The sequence below is a fragment of the Onychostoma macrolepis genome, chromosome 14, assembly GCF_012432095.1.
Source record: "Onychostoma macrolepis isolate SWU-2019 chromosome 14, ASM1243209v1, whole genome shotgun sequence".
Classification (NCBI taxonomy): domain Eukaryota; kingdom Metazoa; phylum Chordata; class Actinopteri; order Cypriniformes; family Cyprinidae; genus Onychostoma; species Onychostoma macrolepis.
The window spans coordinates 436,145-460,090 of NC_081168.1; the positions used below are offsets into that span (position 1 = coordinate 436,145).

The following is a 23,946-nucleotide window of genomic DNA, read 5'->3' on the forward strand; positions in this document are numbered from 1 at the left end:
TTTGTGTGTTTGTTTTGTCCCTCGTGTAGGAATAATGACTGTGTTCTGTTGTGTTTAATTTCTTTCAATTCTATTTCAAACTCCAGTGGACTCCGTGATGATGTGTTTCCACAAGTATTACCATTCTGAATCTAGCGAAGATTTCAGATCATACTTCATGATAAAGTCCCATTAGTTAACGTAGGTTAATGCATTGACTAACATTACTAAACAATGAGTAATACATGTGATATTCATTTACATTATTTATTAATCTTTGTTTTAATAAAAACACAACTGTTAATTCATATTTCTCAGGTCCATTAAATAATATCATCTTTTGATTTTAATAATGTATTAGTAAATGTTAAAATTACTAAGATTAATAAATGCTTTAGAATTATTTTTCATTGTTAGTTTTTAGTTTTATATTTTACAAATTTAGTAATGTGTTTTTATTAGTTACTTAAAAAAAACACTTCTATCTATCTGTCTATACATTAAATGTATATTTATATTTATTTATATATCAATATAGTTTATATGAATTTTTTATTTCAGTTTTAGTTGTAATTATTTTAAAACTTCACATTCAACTTAATGTCACACTTTATTTTAAGGTCCAGTTCTCACTATTAACAAACCATTAACTACGACTTTTGCCTTGATGCACTATTAATTTGCTCCTTATTAATAGTTAGTGAGTAAGGTGGTTGTTAAGTTTAGGAGTAGAGTAGGATTAGGGATGTAGAATATGGTCATGCTCTTCTGATTGAGAATATGTGCTTTATAAGTACTAATAAACAGCCAATGTGTTATTAATAGGCATGCTAATAAACAACTAGTTAATAGTGTGAACTGGTCCCTATACTGAAGTGTTACCCAATTTAAATGAAAATAAGCAGTGGTTTTTGGGCAATTAGCTGAAATAAAGTAAGTTTAAGCTTTTTTTAAAATACAGATTCTATTTCATTTCAATTAACTTTTATTTCAAGATCACACATTTTTCCTATGGTTTTTATTAACTATAATAACCCTGGGTTATGTTAACTGCTGTTTAGTGGAATCTTATTGTAGAGTGTTACTGAGTTTTCTATATGTGTCCCTGCAGCTCAAAAGCAGTCATAAGCAGCACAGGTATATTTGCAGCAATAGCCAACAATACATTGTATGGGTCAAAATTATACATTTTTCTTTTATGCCAAAAATCATTAGGATATTAAATAGAGATCAGGTTCCATGAAGATATAAATTTCCTACCGTAAATATATCAAAACTTCATTTCTGATTAGTAATATGCATTGCTAAGAACTTCATTTGAACAACTTTAAAGGAGATTTTCTCAATATTTAGATTTTTTTTGCACCCTCAGATTCCAGATTTTCAAATAGTTGTATCTCAGCAAATATTGTCCGATCCTAACAAACCATACATCAATGGAAAGATTATTTGATGTATAAATCACTTACCCTTATGACTGGTTTTGTTGTCCAGGATCACATATGTGTTCCCGTTGTTTTCAATGAATCCCATTGCGTGAATCGGAGCATATGTCAGCTGATCATCTCTCTGTCTCTGTGTGTGTGTGTGTGTGTGTGTGTGTGTGTGCGCAGTGGAAGCGGAGCCGCACTGTAACTGCACCACCAGCGTCTGCTCTATGTTCTCCACCAGCCTCTACTACCTGTACCCCTTCAACATCGAGTACCACATCTTCGTCTCGGCCATGCTGTTAGTGATGTGGAAGAACATCGGCCGCACGCTGGACCTCCACAGCAACCGCAAGCGTCCCAGCACACGGAGCCCGGGTCTGCTGCTCGGCCCCATGCTGGGTCTGCTGGCGCTGGCCAGCTCCGTCACCGTGCTGGTGGTGTACCTGATCCAGGTGTGTGTGTGTGTGCGTGCGTACAAACTATATTTTGGGGACAAATTTGTACCCAAAAGTGAGCTAAACCTGACAAAATCTTCAAAATCTTCCCTTTGGGGACATCCTCATTTGTAAACCGGGTTTAATGGTTATAAAGGGAATTGTACTGGTTTAATGGAGACTCTAATGGTCCCTGTGGGTTTCTGCTGGTAATGTTAAAGCCACTAAATGCTGATGGAATGTGGTCTGAAATAGAGTGTTGCCAGATCTTTCTAACAAAAGCAGCTCAAACGGCGATTAAAAATAGCCCAAAATGGCCTAATCCAAATACCAAAACTCAACATATCTTATAACTTATCTTATAACATTCTTATAGCTAATAATGCACCATTATGCATTATACACAATTTCACTAGCAGTAATCATTAATAGTCTGTTTTCATTAAAAAAATCTGGTGGTGTACCTGATGCAGGTGGAGAAGTCTCCGCAGGCCGCCGTCTCCATGTTCTACTGCTACGGCGTGGTGATGCTGAGCTGCATGTGCGTCGCGAGCGGAGCCGGGCTGCTGGTGTACCGTCTGGAGGCCTGGCCCATGGACACGGGTTCGAACCCGGCGCGTGCGCTGGACGCGGAGCTGCTGCTGGGCTCGTCGCTGGGCTCGTGGCTGATGTCGTGGTGCAGCGTGGTGGCGGTGGCTGCGGCGGGACGCGGCTCTCCTGGTTTCCGCTGGACCTGCCTGGCGTACTCGCTGCTGCTGGTGCTGGAGAAGTGCGTGCAGAACCTGTTCATCGTGGAGTCGCTGTACCGCCGCCGCAGGGATCCGGATGACGCGCTCGCAACCGAGGTGTTCTGCGTCACGCCACCGTACGACGGCATCGTGAACCGCGGCTACGAGACGCAGGAGAAGCACTGCACGACTCTGGAGGGAGAGACGCCCGAGAACAGAGCGGCGTTCAGCAGGAAGCAGACTGACGTCACACTTCCTGTGGGAAACCGGCTCAATGTGACACCCGGGAGGAAGAGGCAAATCCTGAAGAACATCACCATCTTCCTCTTCATGTGCAACATCTCGGTGAGAAGCGATGTGTGTGTGTGTGTGTGTGTGTGACAAGCCCAGTGACCCTATCCAAATACCAAAACTCAACATACGCCACCCCCATACCTAAAATACGGATACACACTAGTAGTAATCATAAGCTGTCTGTTTTCATAAAGGAGCTCTAAGGCCCTCCATCACAAAACTCATAATCTAGCACTATCTAGTTTTATAATTGTTGTGAGAATGTGAGAATAGTTCCATGTGTGTGGGAATAGAGAAAAAGCCCATAACAGCAGAGTAAGACAATCATACTGAAACAGGACTGAAAAGTCCATATAGATCTTCATAAGCAGGATTCAAAGACCATTTTTATAAATCTAAATGTTGGCGGGGATTTTAGTATGTACAGACTCTAAGATCAAATCCTCGTTTCCTCTCATTTCCTCCTCATTTCCTCTCTTCACTTTCTCTCCTCACTTCCTCTCCTCACTTCTTCTCCTCATTACATCCTCATTTCCTCGTATCCTCTCCTCACTTCCTCTTTTTATTTCCTCTCCTCATTTGATCCTCATTTCCTCATTTCCTCTCATCATTTCCTTGTTTCCTTTCCTAATTTCATCCTCATTTCCCTTTTCCTCTCCTCATTTCATCCTTATTTCCTTGTTTCCTCTCCTCACTTCTTCTACTCATTTCCACTCCTCACCTCCTCTTTTTGTTTCCTCTCCTCATTTCATCCTCATTTCTTTGTTTCCTTTCTTCATTTCATCCCCATTTCCTTGTTTCCTTTCCTCGTTTCATCCTCATTTCCTCGTTTCCTCTCATCATTTCCTTGTTTCCTTTCCTCATTTCCACGTTTCTTTTCTTCATGTCCTCTCATCACTTCCTTTCCTCATTTCATCCTCATTTCCTCGTTTCCTCTCATTTCCACAGTTCTTTTCTTCTTGTCCCCTCATTGTTTCCACTCCTCACTTCCTCTCTTCATTCTCTCCTTGTTACCTCTCCTCGCGTCTCCGCTCCACCACATTAGGATGCATTAGGAGAGAAGGACGCAAGGAAAGAAAATGAGGATGGAGGAATCGAAGAAAAACTATTTTACATTGGGATATTCTTGATCACTCGAGTGTCATCAGCTATGCTCTGGGGATCTGCCTTTATGGTGAAGTTTGGTTGAGACAGTCATAATAAATATTATTAAAGTGAGATGCACTATTGAAATACAGTATGTAAAATGTATGGTTTATTTAAACTGCAAAAGTAAAATCTAAATTAAAATGGTTGTGAAGGTTGAGGAGAATTTAAACGTGCATCAGGTTTTTCGGCAAGAAAGACTTGTGCATAAGATACACCTGTGTATCCTCGCTCACTCACTCCTCACTCCTCACTCCTCACAGTGCAATTAGAGAGTTGAGATGTCCCTCAAGATGGCTAACTTTGATTTGGTCATGGCCTGAAGGACAGAGGAGTGAGGAAATGAGGAAACATCAGTTTGAGTATTGAGCAGCACCTGTACTTCACTGAATGAACAGCAGCACATGCATCTGACAGATAGAGCGCAATATAATGGGAGTGCAGTAATTCTGACTGAAACATACATTTCTGCTCAGATACTTTCCATCTAAAAGTGGAAGCACTTCACATGTCTTCCCTATTTACATCAGTGCCATAAACTGAGGTACAAAGAGTGTGTTGCAGTGGATTGCAGCAGTGTTGGCAAAATTTCTTTGTTGAGCAGTTTAAATGTAATATATTTTAATAATAATAATAATAATAAAAACATATGTTTTGTTTTTCCTGCTGGTGTACCAAAAACAAACCAAACCATGACCTGGATCTAGGGCTGGGCGATATGGCAAAAATGGAAAATCTCGATTTTCATTTGACAGATTCTCGATTTTTTACGATTTTTAACTAGTCAACTTGAAAATGTAACTACCACATGATTCAAGTAACTTTTTCTTTATTAACCCTCTAGTTAAAGAAAATTCAATTCTAAGTGCAGCACACATGAAGCTGTCAACATGATGTAAATGTTAAACTAATCACTTGTTACATATCTTTGCAGAAAAGATGCATGAACTACAACTATATCTTGCCTTATAGATTTTATATGTTCAGAAATAATATGAGGAAAATGCTTTTAAAAAAATCTCAAAAGTCAAGGTAATTCAAATTCAAAATGACTGAATGTATAACAGCAGTAGACTATTATTAACTATAAATGTTCTGTAAAAACAACAGCAGCTTTCAGGATGCAAACATGAAATATCAGACATACAGCAGTGGTTCTTTACAGGTTTTTTATTCGATTATGCTGCTTTACATTGTTTTTCTGTGTAAACATGGACGTGTTTGACTGTTGCGCTCGCGTCTCTTATGAAACAGAATTCTATAAACACAGCGCTCAAGTTAAAAGAAGTTCACTCCCATCTTCTTGCATGTTTTTCCTCTTCCACTGTTGCGTTGCATCTTTATCAACACAAGCTATTTCTGTGTGATATGAGTGTGTCACTCGTGAGCGGTTAATCACGTGTGGTTGGATCGCTCTTTTCTCTTTACTGTTATCACCGGCATATTGTCAAAGAGTCTAATTCTAACATTTGGTAATATTTCTATTCAAAATCGCGATTCCTCGATTTCTAAAAAATTTAATCGTGGCAAAACATTAAATTCGAATTAATCGATAAAATCTGAAAAATCTCCCAGCCCTACCTGGAGCATAATTTCCGTGCAGCATTACACCCAGTTTACTCAGACTCTTAAAGCTGAAGGCTGATTGTTTTTCCCAAAGGCTCATTTTTGGAAGAAAATTACTTTCTTGTCCATAAAGCATCATTTGATAGTGACCACGATTGTCAGGCTCCAAACAAACAATGTTTTGTTGTTCTCTCTGCGTCCAGCTGTGGATTCTCCCGGCCTTCGGCTGCCGGCCGCAGTATGACAACGGTCTGGAGCAGGAGACGTTCGGCTACAGCGTTTGGACCACGGTGCTGAACGTGGCCATTCCCATGAACCTCTTCTACCGCATGCACTCGGTGGCGTCGCTCTTCGAGGTCTTCCGGAAGGTTTGAGGGTGTGTGGAGTACTCTATCTGGTGCTCACAAACACTGACAGACACACAAACACTGGTCTGAGGAAGTTCATGCGTTCAGAACCACTGTGATCGGATCCGGTTCTCATGGACTCGATCGGCCCTTAAAGACGCTCTCTATAACTTGACAGACTAGAAGTTCTCAGGCCTGAAGATTCTTTACACTCTCCTCAGTAATGTTTACACACACACACACACACACACACACACACTCACACACGCACACGCACACACACACACACACACACACACACACACACACACACACACGTCTTCACTTGATCAAGGATGATGTTCTCTTATATCAAGTTCTCAAGTGGGTTTAAATCCTGAATGTTTTTAGTACGTCTGATTGGAAAATCCTTGAATCTTGCAGGCCATTGAACAAACATATGGTGCATATTGTAGTTTTTAGTCGTTTAACTATGCAAATGCTCATTTAAATGAAGGAGGAATGGAGTAAAACCACCAAACTAGTGGTGATTTGAGTCTGATCAAATCAATGTCGACATTCTAACTGTATTTTTGTTTTGTTTTTCAGTACAAATATCTAAACATTCTCAAATCAAGATGCATTTACTTGGAAAGGGAAATTAGTCAAGATATTAAGTCTTGAATTCTGACATTTGTATGTTTCTTCTGCCACTGTAGTCAGAACAATAATCGTATTATTATTCCCCTTTGAATTACGTTTATTTTTCTGACTTCATGAGCAGACATTTGTTCTTGATTTAATCATTAACTCACTTGATTTTGATCACTTTTTCAGAAAACAAGACTTGATATCTTCAGTCATCGTGCTTCTCCAGTAAATGTTTCTTGATTTAGATATTTGTACAGGAACTGTACTGAGGAAGAACCTCAGTGTTTGCAGTGTGATCAGAAGCATAACCGATCATAAAACCACAGGTATGTTAATTGAGGGTTCTTCCAGCTGTAAACCTCAAGTCTGGCTTCAACTCTTGCATGAAGACCTGCTGATGTCACGAATCTCACAAACTCGGACAAACCCAGCGACTTTTCTCAGATGTGTTCGTTATAACGGCTTCTAAAGCACCGTGAAATCACTCAGTGAGACTTCAGCTGCTTGCACACATTTTCAAAACTTTACACACAAATCCAAGAATTGCACACAAAATGTAAAATGCCTCGCATCTCTCGCAAAATGAAGCGCTGCATTCAAAATATCACAAACACATCTCAAAAGCAAACATTTGCAAACACCTTTGCCATAATATTAATTCCTGTTAGATGTGTGTGTTACACAACTTAGTGTTGTGTTTTGCAAAAAGTGTTTTATGAAATTGAAAATTTAGTCAAAGTCTGAGAATCAGTGTCTGGTTTTGCAGATTTGGTGTGTGCTTCTGCTGTTTGAGTGACAGCTTTCAGAAACTGTGTGACAAGGAAAGATTTAGTGTGTAAGCAGCTGAAAAACACTGTAAAACAACTGAACAGAGACATGAATCACATCACAGACCTCCTGAGACGGATCTCCAGTCATATTTCATGATGATCTTCAGATCAGACACGCATTTATAGCACATTATCTGTTGCATATACGTTTTGAAACATGTTATATTTTTTTGTAACGTTCTGCGTTCCTCTTGGTTCTCACACGAACGTGTTTCTGAAGGACGTTTTGTGAAGGTTTCCTCATTTCTGTGAGCAATGGTTCTCAAAGAAGGTCTTGAAGCGCTCCGACGCTGGAGAGAGATGAGGTTTTATGGATGTAATGGGAAGCTCAGCTGGGATTCTGGCTCGAATGCTTCGGCGGGACACGGATTGTTTGTTTGGGTCTGAAGTGCAGATGTTCACGTCTGGACAGCATCAGCATCTCAAACACACAGGACTTTATTTAGGATATATTTCTGTGGCAGCGCTGCTGTGGAAACGCTTCTGGTGCTGTGATACGCTCCTTTCATTCACATGTACATGTTTCTGTTGATCTTCAGCAGATGTTTAGTAGTAAATGACATTATCATCAGCCTTTCTTCTCTTTTTTATCTCCTCTTCCTCCAAACACACAATGAAACGATGAGACCTGTGGTGCAAACCTCGTTTTTGTTTTGCACTTTCCCCCCAAATGACCACATGTATGTTAACTTCAGATAAATAAAACTCTTCTCTGATGCAAGCAGTCCAGTGGCTTTAGAGTTTCTTTGAAACATGAAATCAACATTGACTTCAAATAATGTTCTTACTTTGTGTTTCTGTCTTGTTTTCCAGCACAAAGATCTTAACATCCTTAAATCAAGATGCTTTAACATGAAAAGCAAAATAACTTGAAAATATAAAATCTTGCTTTTTCTGAGAAATGTATCAAAATGAAGTGAGTTTATGATTAAAACGAGAAGAAAATATCAGCCAGTTGGCTCAGAAAAATAATCTTGTTTCCCTTTGAATTAAGTTTATTTATTTTTTGACTCCAATGACAGATATTTTTCATGTTTGAAGCCTAAATTTACTTCATTTTCCAATTCCAATTTACTTTTATTGTCACTGTACAGAATACAATGAAATTCTGTCTGGTGAGTCTCAGTTACAAACTAAACAAAAACAATAAATGTCTGATACATTTTTCAGAAAATCAGACTTAAATAAGTCATTTTGGTTTTGAGGGGTGTTGATTTAAGGATGCTTAGATATCTGTGCTGGATAACAAGACAAACAAAATGTCATGTTTTGCAGTTTGAGTTCTGCTTTTTGTTTGAACTTTTACATTTATGCATTACAACAGAGGAGCAAAAGTAATTTGTCAAGGATCCAACAATATCTGTAACACATAAAGGCAGGTTTATTGTGGAAGTAGAAGCGCAGGAGTGATGGTGATCTTCATGGCTCTCATCTCTGAAGCTGAAGCTGTGATATAAACATGTATTCAGACGGTGTGTCCTCGAAGCGTCAGCGACTTCTCTATACATGCAGCTGTTTTCATTATTCAGAGGTTTGCTGGAAATGTACAGAAAACACTGCTGTGTTCCAGAAGATGCAGTCAAACAGGTTTTTACTGCAATATTTCTGCCTCGTTTTTCCAGTACAAATACCTAAATATTCTTAAATCAAGACAGATTTGCTCAAATATCAAATTGACTTATGATACTAACTCTTTTGTTTTCTGAAAAAGTCATCCAGATGTACATCCAAAAAACCTGAGTTTATGCTTAAAACAAGAAAAAAAGAAATCTACCAGTGGCGTCCGAAAAATCAACTTAATTCAAAGGGAAAACAGGATTATTTTTCTGATATATTTTGTTTTGTTTTAAGCAAACTCCTCATTTTGATTTCTTCTTTTTTTTAAATATCAAGTCAAGTCACTGTTATTTATGGAGCACTTTTTAGGATGCAGACTGCGTGAAAGCAGCTTTACAGTATTAAACAGAAACAGTGTGTGATTTGTGAATGCTCAGATGTGTGTACTGGAGAAGCTCGCTCTGCAGGTGTTTGAGGGAATGATTATCTTCGGGTAAAGCGATGGGCCGAGTGGATATGTGATCGATGAAGTGATGGAGGATTCGCTGATGTCTCGATCTCTGGATCCTCCAAACACAGATGTGCTCCTGATGAGGCCAGATGTCTGACAGCTCGAGGTGTCCCACAATCCCCTGCGGCCGGAGCAGCTGTGGGAGGCTTCTCTCGTGTGTTTGTGATGTTCAGCAGCAGCTGAGGCTCTGAGCGACTGATTCTGCTGATCCTCTGTTTACTGAAGGTGGCGCTACAGACGCATTTATCCTCTCGGCCTGCTTTCATTGTGTGTGTGTGTGTGTGTGTGTGTGTGTGTGTGTGTGAATCAATCTTCAAGGGAAATCCTGAACTGAGCTCTGCTATGAGAGAGCCGTCGCTATCTGAGGAAAACCTGGACTCTTTTCATACCAAACCTCCTCAATCTCTCTTATTTGTGTCGTTTCAGATGTTCATTTTTGTGCGTGTCCTTCATTGAAAAATAAAAATAAACAATATTCTGTGCGTGCTGCAAACAATAAATGCAATCATAGATCATCATTATCATTATGAAGTGTTGTTGACATCTGCTCACAGACACACCGCAAAAAATAATTTTCCTCCTCAGTATTTTTTGTCTTGTTTTCTAGTATAAATATCTACAAATTCTTATATCAGGATGCATTTACTTGACAAGATGTTTTGTTTAGTTTTTTTGAAAAAATATATCCAAATTTGGTTCGTTTTTGCTTCAAAACAAGTAAAAATATCTGAGAATGGGGTAAGAAAAATAATCTTAATTCAGAGGCTAAACAAGATGATTTTTCATACCCCATTCGCAGATATTTTTACTTGTTTTAAGCAAAAACTAATATTTTGAGGGTTTTTTTCTTTCAGAAAACAAGACTTAATATCTTAATTAATTGTGAAGTAAACGCATCCTATGATATTTATACTAGAAGACAAGAAAAAAATACAAAGGAAGAAAATCCTTTTTTGCAGAGCATTTACACCGGAACGCGTTAACGGGGCATGTTGTCACGACCCGCTGTTTATTCATTTGAAATAAATCTGTTCGGTTAAAAAAAGGTTTCACTTTATTTTAAGGTGTCCTTTTTACAATGTAATTATACATTTAAGTACTGAGTAATATTAATTAATATATTTACCTGTAATTATGCATAGTTTATTGTTATTATAATAGTAAGTACATGAAACGTCTAACAAGGACACCTTTAAATAAAGTTACCAAAAAAAGACCCATTAACAATCTCTATTTAAACTGATTGTGAATGAGCTGCACGCACACCTCGTCTGCCCGCGTTATATTATAACCTGAACAATTGAACTTGAAATTATGAAATACAAACCATGCAAAAGCTAATGTAATTATTGAGTTGTACGATTAGAAGCGTGACAATCATGTAAATATGAGGCAGGGTTCTTTTATTCATTCAGTGCATATCCAGAATGAATCTCTCTCTCTCTCTCTCTCTCTGTCTCTCTCTCTCTCTCTCTCTCTCTCGCTCGCTCGCTCTCTCTCGCTCAAAATAGCCACGCACAGTTCCCTCGCGCTCAGAGAGTTCAGACAGCCGCCGCGCGCAAACACCGGATCGTCTGGAGTGCACCGGATTCGCTCGGTGTCGGATTCGCTCCTCGGTCATGCGACGCGCCTCGGTACCGGAGCCGGCGCGAGCGCACGCACCCGATGGCGCCCCGTGAGTGCGCCGGGCCCCAGCATGCGCAACCGAACCGAGCCGCGGGACACGCTGGCGCGCGCGCTGACCGGCTGCCTGCTGTGCGCGCTGATCCTCTGGACGCTGCTCGGAAACGCTCTGGTGTGTGCCGCCGTGCTGCGCTTCCGCCACCTGCGCGCCAAAGTCACGCACGTCTTCATCGCGTCGCTGGCCGTGTCGGACCTGCTGGTGGCCGTGCTCGTGATGCCGTGGAAGGCGGCGGCGGAGGTGGCCGGCTTCTGGCCGTTCGGCGCGTTCTGCGACATCTGGGTGGCGTTTGACATCATGTGCTCCACCGCGTCCATCCTGAACCTGTGCGTCATCAGCGTGGACCGCTACTGGGCCATCAGCAGCCCGTTTCGCTACGAGCGCAAGATGACGCCGCGCGTCGCCTTCGTGATGATCGGCGCGGCTTGGACGCTGTCCGTGCTCATCTCGTTCATCCCGGTGCAGCTGGACTGGCACAAAGCCGACGCGGGCGCCGCGGAGCCCAACGCGTCCGAGGCGGACAGCTGCGACTCGAGCCTGAGCCGCGAGTACGCCATCTCCTCGTCCCTCATCAGCTTCTACATTCCCGTGGCCATCATGATCGTCACCTACACGCGCATCTACCGGATCGCGCAGGTCCAGATCCGAAGGATCGCGTCGCTGGAGCGCGCGGCGGAGCACGCGCAGAGCCGCCGTTCCGACCGGAGCCTCCACCGGAGCCTCAAGACCTCGTTCCAGCGCGAGACCAAAGTCCTGAAGACTCTGTCCGTGATCATGGGCGTGTTCGTGTGCTGCTGGCTGCCGTTCTTCGTGCTCAACTGCGTGGTTCCGTTCTGCCGCCGCGAGCCGTGCGTCAGCGACACCACCTTCGACGTGTTCGTGTGGTTCGGCTGGAGCAACTCGTCGCTCAACCCCGTCATCTACGCCTTCAACGCCGAGTTCCGCAGGGGCTTCTCCAGCCTGCTGCGCTGCCGCGGCCGCTGCCGGACTCCGGTGGAGACGGCGAACGTCAGCAACGAGCTCGTGTCCTACAACCGGGACGCGGCGAGCGCGTGCGTCAACATCATCCCGAACGTGGTGGACGAGACGTTCGACCGGATCGCGCAGCTGTCGCGGGTCAGCGACGACGACGACGACGAGGAGGAGGAGGAGGACGACCTGGACGGCGCGTTCACGCCGAACGGCATCCGCTGAGCGCGAGCGTTAACGAAAAGTTGGCTGTAGGTCTCTCGCGCTGTTGTTGTCACATGACCGCGCTGCCGTTTGATCCGGTGAGTCCCGTTATTGTTCCCCTGATAGCACATATACGTCTGCAAGACGTCTGTTAAAGATCGCTTGATCTGGAAAACATCTGCTGTGTACAAACATCTGACAGACGTCCGTTTTACATACTTCCTAAATCATAAACATCTTAAAGACATCTAATAAGCGTCTGTTGGACGTCTGATAGGAGACGTGCATGAGATGTATTGCAGATGTAAATGCAGACATCAGATAGACGTCTCTGAGATGCAGGTGCTATCAGGGTAGGGCTGGGTATGATTCAACTTTATCAATGAAGATTCTTATTGATTGTTTCGATTCGAAGTGGTTACAAAAATGAACTCAAACATTTAGAGACCAAACTTATTTATTCTTGTCTCTTTTTGCAAAGCATTTAATTGCTGCTGAATACCTTGAACAAAAATCAGCCGGCTGCATAAAATCAGGAGAACAGTTTGTGTGCAAAATAGAGCTGATTCTGGATAAATTGAGACTTAATATTTTTTATAAATGTAGGATGTAGTTCTCTCACAATTCTGAAGAAAAGCATATTAGACAACTAAACAAAATCTCATGCAATTTCTGAATGGAACGATTCAGTGACTCACTCTAGATTTACTCGTTTCATTCAGTGTTTTTGAATGAATCTCTTGAATGAATGATTCAAAGACAAATACATTTTTTTTTAAAAACCCAAAAAACATATGGAATTGATTCTTGATTCTCAGCCGAGCAGCTGTTTTATCAGAGATGCTGTTCAGAGCCTAAAGCCCCATTAACTGCGGTGACCAGAGGTGGACACTAGTGACGTCTTTTTACTTTACTCAAGTGCATTTAAAACGTATCTGTACTTTATCAGTGTTTTTAAAAATATTTTATTATAACAGTTTTTCTGAAGACACAAAACAAAACAAAATCCCACAAACTGCAGACAAAAAGTAAAACTAACCACACAAAAGAAAATACAAAGAAACCCAACTTAATCAGATGTTATGAGTAAAATCATAAAATATCAAATTTATCTATTACATAAGTATCCAAACAAATGTCAATTCTTAAAAAGATAAGTGAGGAAGGGGCCTCAGATTTGATCCATTTTTTTATAGAGAATCGAATCGAATCGAGCTCGAGGCCAGCAGCCATTTATGAAAACTGGATGCACCGAAAAATATTCTTCCAAAACTCAGAAATCTCAGCAAGACCCGAGAGTACGAGCACGCGTGCATCTGTCACATGATGAAGAAGCTGAAGCTGTAGCGTAACCTCTGCAGCTCTTTAAACTGTATGAGCTGCAATCTTATCTTAATAGAGCAGGTATGAATTCGTTCAGTCCCTCCTCCCAAATCTCTTTTGAAATATTCATTTATCAGAGTGCATGTCTTTGGACAACTTTTGCTTCACAACATCATACTTCTTACTGCACAGCATTTAATACTTAAGAACATTAAAAATGTAGTATTTTCTTGTACTCAGATAAAACTTTGAGTTACTTTTACTAGATTTCTAAAGTAATTAAGTATTAAATGATATTTAATATGAAACGTAGTGCAGTAAAAAAAAAGTACAATATTTTGCTTTTCTAAAGAAAAACACTGATGAAGTGCAGACACTGCCGCCTCGTTTAATCCTGGAGTATATTAAAACACACCCACGTTAGAATAAAAGAGTCCTCTGCAGAAACAGCTGAGCAGACGTCAAGTCACCATCTCTGAAGCCGTTTATACAATACAGACTGATTCTAGCAGCTTAAACTGCTAAATAATAATGTTAATGTTGTAAAATTCATCAGTTATGAAACTAATTTCTTGTAAAGAAGCTCTACTGAATAATTCAGATCATAATGCTGCCAGATCAGTTCATAATGAAACAACTCTCAGATCTGCTGTCAGTGTTTTCTCAAAGTTACGTTAGTTACATTTATCTGGACTTTAATAATGTTCTCATTATTTATACACGGTTTCGTTCTGAAATGTTTTAGCTTGATGTTTATTTAATGTTTCTACTTGTTCCAGAACATTCAGAAGTAAAGTTCCCATAATAGTGTTTTCACAACTTAATGCAAACGTTGGATAAAAGGCTCTTAGGACGTAGTTTTGTAGATAATAGTGTCATTATTCAGACCGAAGTCAAACCGATAATATTCAAGAATAATAAATGTGTTTTGAACCCAGTGTCATGGAAACATGAAAATAGCCTAAACAAATGAACAAATGAATTATGCTGTGAACAATAAACTACATCTGAGCTCCAAATAATCACAAATATGCATCAATACTTGTTCATGGATGAAGTTGAGTGATTAATTTTACAAACTTGATTTCTGCTCACTGATTTTCATATTCAGTGTTTCTGTCTTGTTTTCCAGCACAAACATCTAAACATCCATAAATCAAGATATTTACTGGAGAAACAAAATGACAAACAGATTAATATGAAGTGAGTTCTTGCTTTAAACAAGAACAAAATCTTCCAGTGGAGTCCAACAAATGAACTCAAATGAGAAAAACTCTCTGATTCCGTTTGCAGAAATTTGTTCTTGTTTTAAGCAAAAACGTTGATAGATTTTTCAAAAAGCAAGACTTAATATCTTCAGTCTGGATTAAAAAGAGTTTAGATATTTGTACTGCAGGAAGACAGGACAGAGATGCATATCGATAACAGATCTCACATCTCTGGTGTTCTGATGTCTCTGAGCGCTCTGAAGATCAGTGGTTTCTGAACGCAGGCGGTCATCTGACGCACGGTGCACTGGGACCCGAACGCAGTCATCTTCCTCATCCTCCTCATCCTCCGTGTCCGTGACTCAGCTGCCGGAGAGATTGTGCAGCAGCGAAGCCTTACTCCGCCAGCCTTACACCGAGTGCAATATTCCTCAGGAGCCGGACTCCTCCGGTCTCTCCAGCTCAACTCTGTTCTAACGCACTTATTTATCGCTTCATAGAGCTGTGACGTGTCGTGGATGTCGTGGTGATTCTGGATGAAGGACGCTCTGATGATTCTGGAGGTCCAGCGCTGTTTGATGGTGAATGTCTTCATTGTGTTTCGTTACTGTTACGTTTATTGTTTACAAAAGCCAAGCCTGTAGATTCATCGTACTGACACACCTCCGGAGCTGCAAACTGAACAGAGACTCTGGGTGTGTGTGTGTGTGTGTGTGTGTGTGGATGCTGTTCTTCTCTCTCTCACACACACACGTGAATGTGCACAGATGTTTTTTAATAAAATGACCATTAAATGACCATATTTTGTGTCTGATGTACGGCTCTGAAGCTCTGTCTGGTTGTTGTTATGGTAAAGTGATTTCTGATTACAGAACGACATGCGGTCAGTCGGTCAGATGATCTGTTCCAGTGTTAGTGGACAATCATGTTCTTCCGCAGTACTTCTGTCTTGTTTTCCAGCACGAATACCTGAATATTGTTAAACCACAATATAAAATATAAAAATAATATAAAACCTTTTTATTGCAGCTACTTTCATTTTTTAGTTTAATTTGATGTACTACAATAACTAAAACGGAAATAAAAAATAATAAAATAATAAAAGCTTATATAGACATATATACATGAAACCTAAAAAAACCCTACAAAATATTACAAAAACACAACAAAATTACTAAAACTAAAATTCAAATAAAAAAGGAAAATTAAAAAAACAGATTCAAAGTTTTAATAAAACTAGAATATATTTTAATTATGCTAAAATACCACTGTAAGGCACTCTCTCATTTTCTAGAAAAATAAATAAATATATATATATATAAGTGAGTTTTTGCTTAAAACAAAGCAAATCAGTCAGAAAAAAAAATCTTGTTTTCACTTTGAATTGTTTATTTTTCTGACCCCACTGAAGATATCGTTCTTGTTTTAAGCAAAAACTCACTCCTATTTGTTTCTTTCAGAAAACAATTTTTTAATGTTTTTAATTTGAATTTCAGTTTTAGGCTAACTATAATAATCCTGATACCCCAGTAAATGTGTTCTGATAGTCACTGATGTGACACAGTGTTCCAGCGGAGCGTCAGACTGAGACACTACAGCTGATCAATACCTCAGTGACATCCATCATCAGCTGTAATTCAGTCTCTCTCAGATTCCTGATCATCTGAATGTGAACGCAAGGAAACCACTTCACAAACACTGACCTTCACCTGCCGCTGTGTGTGTGTGAGATTCAGCAGAATATGATCTGATACGCTCCGTCTCTCAGTGACTCCGTGATATAAAATCCTCCAGAAACACTGAAATCGTCCAGGACTTCAGTCTCGTTGTTCTCAGACGGTCGCTGGACATTCAGGGTTTCGTTCAGACGACAACATACTGGAATATGATGCAGTTCTTACAGAGTCAGGCTCGGGTCAGGAGTTTGGGATGTGATTTGTGTCACTGTACATTTGCTTCATTTCACTACAGACTGCAGCAGTGTGTTTCCATCTATTCTGCCTCCCTCCGCTTCATCTCTTCTTTCAGTCTAGTGCACGGAAAACATCAGAAACACACATCTAAGAGTTTATTTCACTGCACTTTATCTGCTTGCGTCTGTAGATTTCAATCTTTAAAGAGTTTTTTCTCTTACAAACACTGAACTTTACAGTTTTATTCCTCTCTGTGTTCTGAAGGTTTGTTCATATTTGATTCACACTGATTTATACCATATTTTACTCCTAAAAACTCCTGAAAATGTGTTTGTTTTCTGTCTGTTGACAGTATTTTCTGATTTATGGAGTGATACAAAGAGAAATCAAAAATCTCCTCTGGAAGAACCTTTAACACTAACATGACGTCAAAATCAAACTAGAATTATGAACCTGATTTGTATGCAAATCTGTGCATATTTAATTAGATGATGAACATTTCAGAAATACAAAGACTGTTTGCAATTCTTAATGTAATCAATCAACTATGTATGCTGATGTATTATGTATAATCTGGATGTCAATGGTGAGCTTGTTTCTCAGCATCCTTCAAAATATCTTTTGTGCCCAACAGAAGAAAGAAAGTCAAGCAGGTTTATAATGACATGAGGAGGAGTGAATGATTTTGGGTGAACTATCATTTTAATAGAAGAGCTTTGCAACAAACACAACTGAACAGACTTGAGTTTAATTGGAGAATTTCACTCAATCTGATCTACATGCAGTTTCTGGTGCAGTGATGGACCACACGCACACACACGCACACACACACACACACAGATACTAAGGAAGAAGAGTGATCTCAGATGGCTCTGAGCTCAGTCTCAGTGATTCTTCATCAGCGGAGCTGCAGAGAGACATGTGTCAGTCTTTCATTAGATTGTGTAACAGAGCGCTGCAGAGACGGAATAATCACTGGATTACTGCGAGCCGCTAATGGAGTCTAATCCACAGAATCATTCAGGAAAACTCAGACATCATCATTCATCATCTACAAACCTGTCACTAAGAAAATGTACCACGCTTTTACTATAGTAACCATGATTTAACTATGATTTTTGTAGTAAAATCATTGTAACTACAAAATAACCCCATTTTTACAGCAGTATTTGCAGTAAAACCAGAGGAATACAAAATGCACCATGGTTTATGGTTTTCATAAAAATATAGTAACTACAAAATTAACCATGATTTGCAGTAAAAAACATACCATACACTAAAAATGTCATTCAATAATCCTTATAAACATCACTAAAAATTACAAAGAAATATTATTTTTTAAACATTAAGTTTAGTAGAAAGACTGAAATAGTATTTTCTTGTAAAATGCACTTCAGTAATCTTTGTTTCATTTACAACATGGAAAAATACATTTAGTTTGCAGTGTAGTACTACAGTTTTACTACAGCACCATAAAACCATAATAAATACAAACTAAATATAGGTTTACTATAGTATGTGTAACGACTTTTACTCTGGGAGAAATAATCACTTACAAATTTATAAGATCACAGAACAACAACTTTGGACGTTCATTGCATGGACCCCAAAAAAAGAGCCGTTTCCGATTAGTTTTTGCCTGTCGCTTGATTCTCATGATGTTATTTGGCTTTTTATTTTTGTAGCTATCCTCAAAAATCCCTTTACAGCACTGAGTAAATGAATGTGAAACTGTTCAGCTCGTCCAGATGAAGAACTTGCTCTGATGTTGTGTTCAGACGTCACTCTCTCACTCAGATGAATTATTATCAGCTTTAATGTCTCTGGAGAGCATTCTCTGTAATCACAGCTGTGAGAGAAATCACAGAAACACAGCAGCAGACGCCTCGACCTACAAACACCATCATCTGACCGCAGACTCCTGAAGAACACCAGAGCCACAGCCAATCACCTGCGAGCGGCTCGCACACACACACACACACTCTCATTATCTGAGTGCTCTGCTGTCTGTCTGTCGTCCGGGATAAACAGGATTCGTCCGTTTTGTTCTCTGTCCTGAAGGCATTAAATCAGTTTTACAGCTGCGTTCACTCATCTTTCTCTCTCTAAATGAGGACAGCACACACTTCTGTTGTTCCACATACAGCTAGTTAGAAACACTGTAACCTGACACTAACCCATAAACTAACCCAACAAAAAACTCTCTGCATTTTTACAATTCAAGTTATTTATAAAAAATAAAAAATAAATATATATATAAAAATTATAATGTCCCCAAAAGGAGGTTTTGTCCAGTTTAGTTCACTTCTGTACAAATTTAAGTCAAGTCACCTTTATGTAAATAGCGCTTTTAACAATACAGATTGTGTCAAAGCAGCTTTACAGTATCAAATAGGAAAACAGTGTGTCAATAATGGACAATAGTAAACACTCAATTTTCAGTTAAAGGGAGAAACCAGGCTCAGTTAGGGGCCAGTTCTCCTCTGACCAGACGAACCAGTAGTTTGTTCCATGCTGCAGCAGAGTCAGATTGTGCAGAGGACTCATCTGGTTCCTGTGGTCTTGTCCCGATGGCCGTCTAGAAGACGAGGTCTTCACTGGGGATCTGTCTCTGGGGCTCATCTAGGTGTCCTGATCTCTGACGTTCAGGGCTGTAGAGGTCGTCTCTAGGTGCTGATCCACCATCTGATCTGGACACGGACTGGATCAGGTGGCTGTTTTTTCAGAATTTAGCAGTAAGAAATTACTCGTCATCCAGTCTTTTATATCGACTATGCATTCCGTTAGTTTCTCAATTTGGTGTGTTTCACCGGGCCGCGAAGAAATATAGAGCTGAGTATCATCAGCATAACAGTGAAAGCTAACACCATATCTCCTGATAATATCTCCCAAGGGTAACATGTAAAGCGTGAAAAGTAACGGCCCTAGTACTGAGCCTTGAGGTACTCCATACTGCACTTGTGATCGATATGATACCTCTTCATTCACTGCTACGAACTGATGGTGGTCAGATAAGTACGATTTGAACCATGCTAAGGCACTTCCACTAATGCCAACAAAGTTTTGTAGTCTATTCAAAAGAATGTTGTGGTCGATAGTGTCGAGCAGCGCTAAGATCCAGTAGAACTAATAAAGAGATACAACCACGATCAGATGATAGAAGCAGGTCATTTGTAACTCTAATGAGAGCAGTCTCAGTACTATGATACGATCTAAATCCTGACTGGAATTCCTCACAGATATCATTTTCTCTAGGAAGGAATATAATTGTGAGGATACTACCTTTTCTAGTATCTTTGACAGAAAAGGGAGATTTGAGATCGGTCTGTAATTAACTAGATCTTTGGGGTCAAGTTGTGGTTTTTAATGAGAGGCTTAATAACAGCCAATTTGAAGGTTTTGGGGACATATCCTAATGACAATGATGAATTAATAATAGCCAAAAGAGGATCTATGACTTCTGGAAGCAGCTCTTTTAGTAGTTTAGATGGAATCGGGTCTAACATACATGTTGTTGGTTTAGATGATTTAACAAGTTTATACAATTCTTCCTCTCCTACAGTAGAGAATGAGTGGAATTGTTCCTCAGGGGATCTATAGTGCGCTATCTGATGCGATACTGTAGCTGACGGCTGCATGGTTACAATGGAAGTGAAGTAGTTCATAAAGTCATTACTGCTGTGCTGTCGGGAAATCAACACCTGTTGATGCTTTATTTTTCGTTAATTTAGCCACTGTATTGAATAAATACAAGATGAAAGAGACGAAAAGTAATCAGATCTAGCAGTTTTTAATGCTTTTCTGTAGGATAGGGTACTTTCCCGCCAAGCTAAACGAAATACCTCTAATTTAGTTTTCCTCCAGCTGCGCTCCATTTTCCGGGCTGCTCTCTTTAGGGCGCGAGTGTGCTCATTATACCACGGTGTTGGACTCTTATCCTTAATCTTCCTTAAGCGTAAAGGAGCAACCGCATCTAAATTTACTTCACTTTTGTATATCAGTACAAATTGATCCCCAAGGCCTCTGGTGCTCCTCAGTCATTTTTGATTGAAAATGTTACCCTTTGGTTTATTTATTTATTTTTATTAGGGCTGCCCCCTAATAGTCAACTAATCGTTAGTTGACCAGATGAGGCTTGGCCAAAATTGTATTAGTCGCAGAAAAAAAAATCCACAGGCGAAGTCACACAGTCCGTGATGGACAGATCGGTAACGGCTGGTCTAAGTGGTAATACAGTACATCGGGCAGGACATCTAAACGCTCGCCTATCATTCATCGACCTCAAATATGGCTTATCATCTGAAATATATAAGTAGCAGCAAGTTTACATAGCCGCTCAATCTAATGTTAACCTAGAGAACTGTGCGGTATTCAAGTGTCTGTGTGGAGTGTGGAGCTGAACAGTAGCTCACTGCAGGACAGATGGAGGCGCCGCTGCACTCACTTGCTCTTAAAATACTCCATCATTTTTGGTCATTCAGATCAATTTAATACATCTTTCAAATCTGTAAAGACTCTACGTTTATTTGTGTACACTCACAATACCGCGCTTTTGTAAAATAATGAAATCAAACATGATGCGCTTTCTGCCGTCTCGGTCTCTGTGAACTTGAGCGCCAAACTCTGTGTATATCTTTGCCTTACAGACATCTATAGAGAGTGAAATGTCTACTTACAAATGAACCAATTCAAATGGAAAACAGATATTCTCAGATTATGTAATCCGTATGAAACCTGCATACAGGCGCATCATGAGTTTTTCCCTGACACATTAATAATCATTACTTCTGCGGTGCACTGTGGCAAGCTTTATGCGCTTGAGCACTTATTAGGCTATGTAGGCAATTAAAGGCTCATTACAATGATTTAAATGGTTTATTAATAAACGTGCGATTAGTCAACCAATGCTTAAAATGAACAACTACTAGTCAACCAGAAAAATCCTTAGTCGAAGGCAGTCCTAATTTTTATTGGAATGGTATGAAACTTGGTGGCAATTGCTATGTGAACACACACACACACACTCAAGCACACACACACACACACACATGCACACACACACACACACACACACACACACGTGCACACACACAATCTAGAAGTTAAAATGGTCAAACTTGTACTGCTCAAAAATGACCTCATTGGAAATGAATGGGAAGTGAATTTAATCTAGTGGAAACATTTGGTACTGTGCCCCAAATCTCACTAAAAGTTTTAGAGTAAAACATGGTTTAAAAATATGCATTTAATAAAATTTAATTTAATTTAATTTTGTGCATTTTTCATAATAATAAACTTAAGCTTCTATAACTTTTCTACTTTCATTTTTTAAACTTTTATGCTTCAGCAGTAATGAGCCAAGTGTCTTCTTTAAAAACAAACCAAATTTAGTTTGTGCACACTAAGGTCACACTCCAAAGCTTTCAAGGTTTATGACAGATTACACTGGAAATTTCATCCCCTAAAAATGCAAAACATTAAATAAACATTATCAAATTAAAATATAGTGCATTCGAAGAAAAAAAAAAAATCATCTTATTTTTTGAAATAATGATCAGAACAAAGTGTTTTTGCCTAAAACATGAACACATATTTTCCAGTGAGGTCAGGAAAACATCTTATTTGTCTAATTTAGATATTTATTCTTGTTTTAAGCAAAAAAAGCATTTAATTAAACAGGCATAATTTTGATATATTTATCATAAAACAAGACCTAATATATTAATTTTGCATCTTCAGTAAGTGAATCTTAACTTAAATATATATAAGTATATAAAGTATACTTAAGGATCTTATTTTAAGTATATTTAGATATTTGTACTAGAAAAAGACAAAAGCACTGAGGAGGAACATCATGTTTTGCTGTGAACACAAGATTTACTGACAAAACCTCCTTCTGAGGATGTCCTTATTTGTTAACAAAGTATCAAATTAAGCAAATATGTTTTTTTCTTCTTCATTGTGAATGTTTTCTGTTAGGGTTGTTATCTCATAAATGTGTCTTGATTTAAGAATATATTTATATTTTTATACCGGAAAACAAGATGCCTACAAAGTAAGAAAGTCATGTTTTGCAGTGGTGTTTTTCATCAAAGGCACATCACTGGAAAAACAGCAGTGAAGCAAATAATCAGTAGTAGAGCAAACAATAAGACACACAGGAGGTTTTTCTCTCTCACAGCTGATGGTTGATCATCATCTGTTTATAAAGAGGACCCCGTCTCAAACACACTTCTGATTGACCAGCTCTAACTTCAAGCGTCTCTGCTGATATATCCAGAATCATTCACTATAGTTCAGTGTTTGTAAAGTCTATTATGTATGTTAACAAAGACGAGGAGACCGTGTCATTTCTCACGTGTTTGACTCTCAGAGATCAGGATGTTCCTGTTTTTCTCACACGTCTCGATTCAGTGAAGATGGACTCGTGTTTCATGAATCCAGTGGTGTGTCACACCGAGCGCTGAATGATTGTGTCCTGCTGCTGTTTGTCTTCAGTAAAGCAGCGCCTGAGGTCAGATCACGATCTGTGACACATCTCTCTCACACGCGGAGCGTGAGTAAGAGTACAGATACCTTACAGTGAAAATACTCCAGTACACAAGTCACCGATTCCAAAACTACTCGAGTAAAAGTCTTACAGTATCTGACTTTAACAGTACTTAAGTATGTTATACTAAATATAGGCTCAAAGATGCACTAGTCAAAGAGACTGCCAGTGAAAAACTGTACCGCTGTGGAGAAGCTGAGGAAACAGGCAGAGGAGAGGATCTGTGTGCAGCGATTTCATGGAAAAACTAGAACAAACAATACGCCAAAAACCACAGGGAACAAAGAACAGAATGACGGGCAAACAGACAACTAACTGCTTGATTTTACCGTGCATTTCTGCCACATGGACATCAGCTTGAGATCACCACTGATGAGCTGTTACTCAATATAACGTAGAAACTTTCATTTTCTGTAAAGCTGCTTTGCAACGATTTGCATCGTGAAAAGTGCTATACAAATAAACTCGAATTGAATTGAATAAACTTTAAATAGCATTTATGAATTGTAGTTAATATTAAGTTAAAATGTTAATTAAGTAAAGTTTTATCTGTTAACATTTGTTCATTTACCATCAACTAAGATGGACATTTTATTAACTAGCATTAACAAATATATATATATATATATATAATATAATAAAATAA

General features: G+C 39.3%; 2 protein-coding genes across 3 annotated transcripts in view; both read left to right on the plus strand.

Annotated features, from left to right (window-relative positions):
* Nucleotides 1-6,195, plus strand: part of otop1 (otopetrin 1) — a 14,682-nt gene extending 8,487 nt beyond the window's left edge. The window contains exons 5-7 of the mRNA XM_058798326.1: nt 1,593-1,861; nt 2,317-2,916; nt 5,781-6,195. Coding sequence (XP_058654309.1) covers nt 1,593-1,861; nt 2,317-2,916; nt 5,781-5,951 — 1,040 coding nt within the window. The 3' untranslated portion in view covers nt 5,952-6,195. The remainder of the gene's footprint in view (nt 1-1,592; nt 1,862-2,316; nt 2,917-5,780) is intronic.
* Nucleotides 6,196-10,918: 4,723 nt separating this feature from the next.
* On the plus strand, nt 10,919-15,627 carry drd5a (dopamine receptor D5a). Of its 2 annotated transcripts, none has more exons than XM_058798168.1 (2): nt 10,919-12,404; nt 14,762-15,627. In XM_058798168.1, the coding sequence occupies exon 1, from the start codon at nt 11,149-11,151 to the stop codon at nt 12,325-12,327; it is 1,179 nt and encodes a 392-aa protein (XP_058654151.1). In that variant the 5' UTR covers nt 10,919-11,148; the 3' UTR covers nt 12,328-12,404; nt 14,762-15,627. The 2 variants fall into 2 exon arrangements, with proteins under 2 accessions (XP_058654151.1, XP_058654152.1); XM_058798169.1 differs by having other exon boundaries at nt 15,122-15,627.
* Nucleotides 15,628-23,946: the final 8,319 nt, after the last annotated feature.

What these genes read in the sequence shown, in the direction of transcription:
- drd5a (XM_058798168.1), top strand. Translation starts at nt 11,149, where the DNA reads ATGCGCAACCGAACCGAGCCGCGGGACACGCTGGCGCGCGCGCTGACC.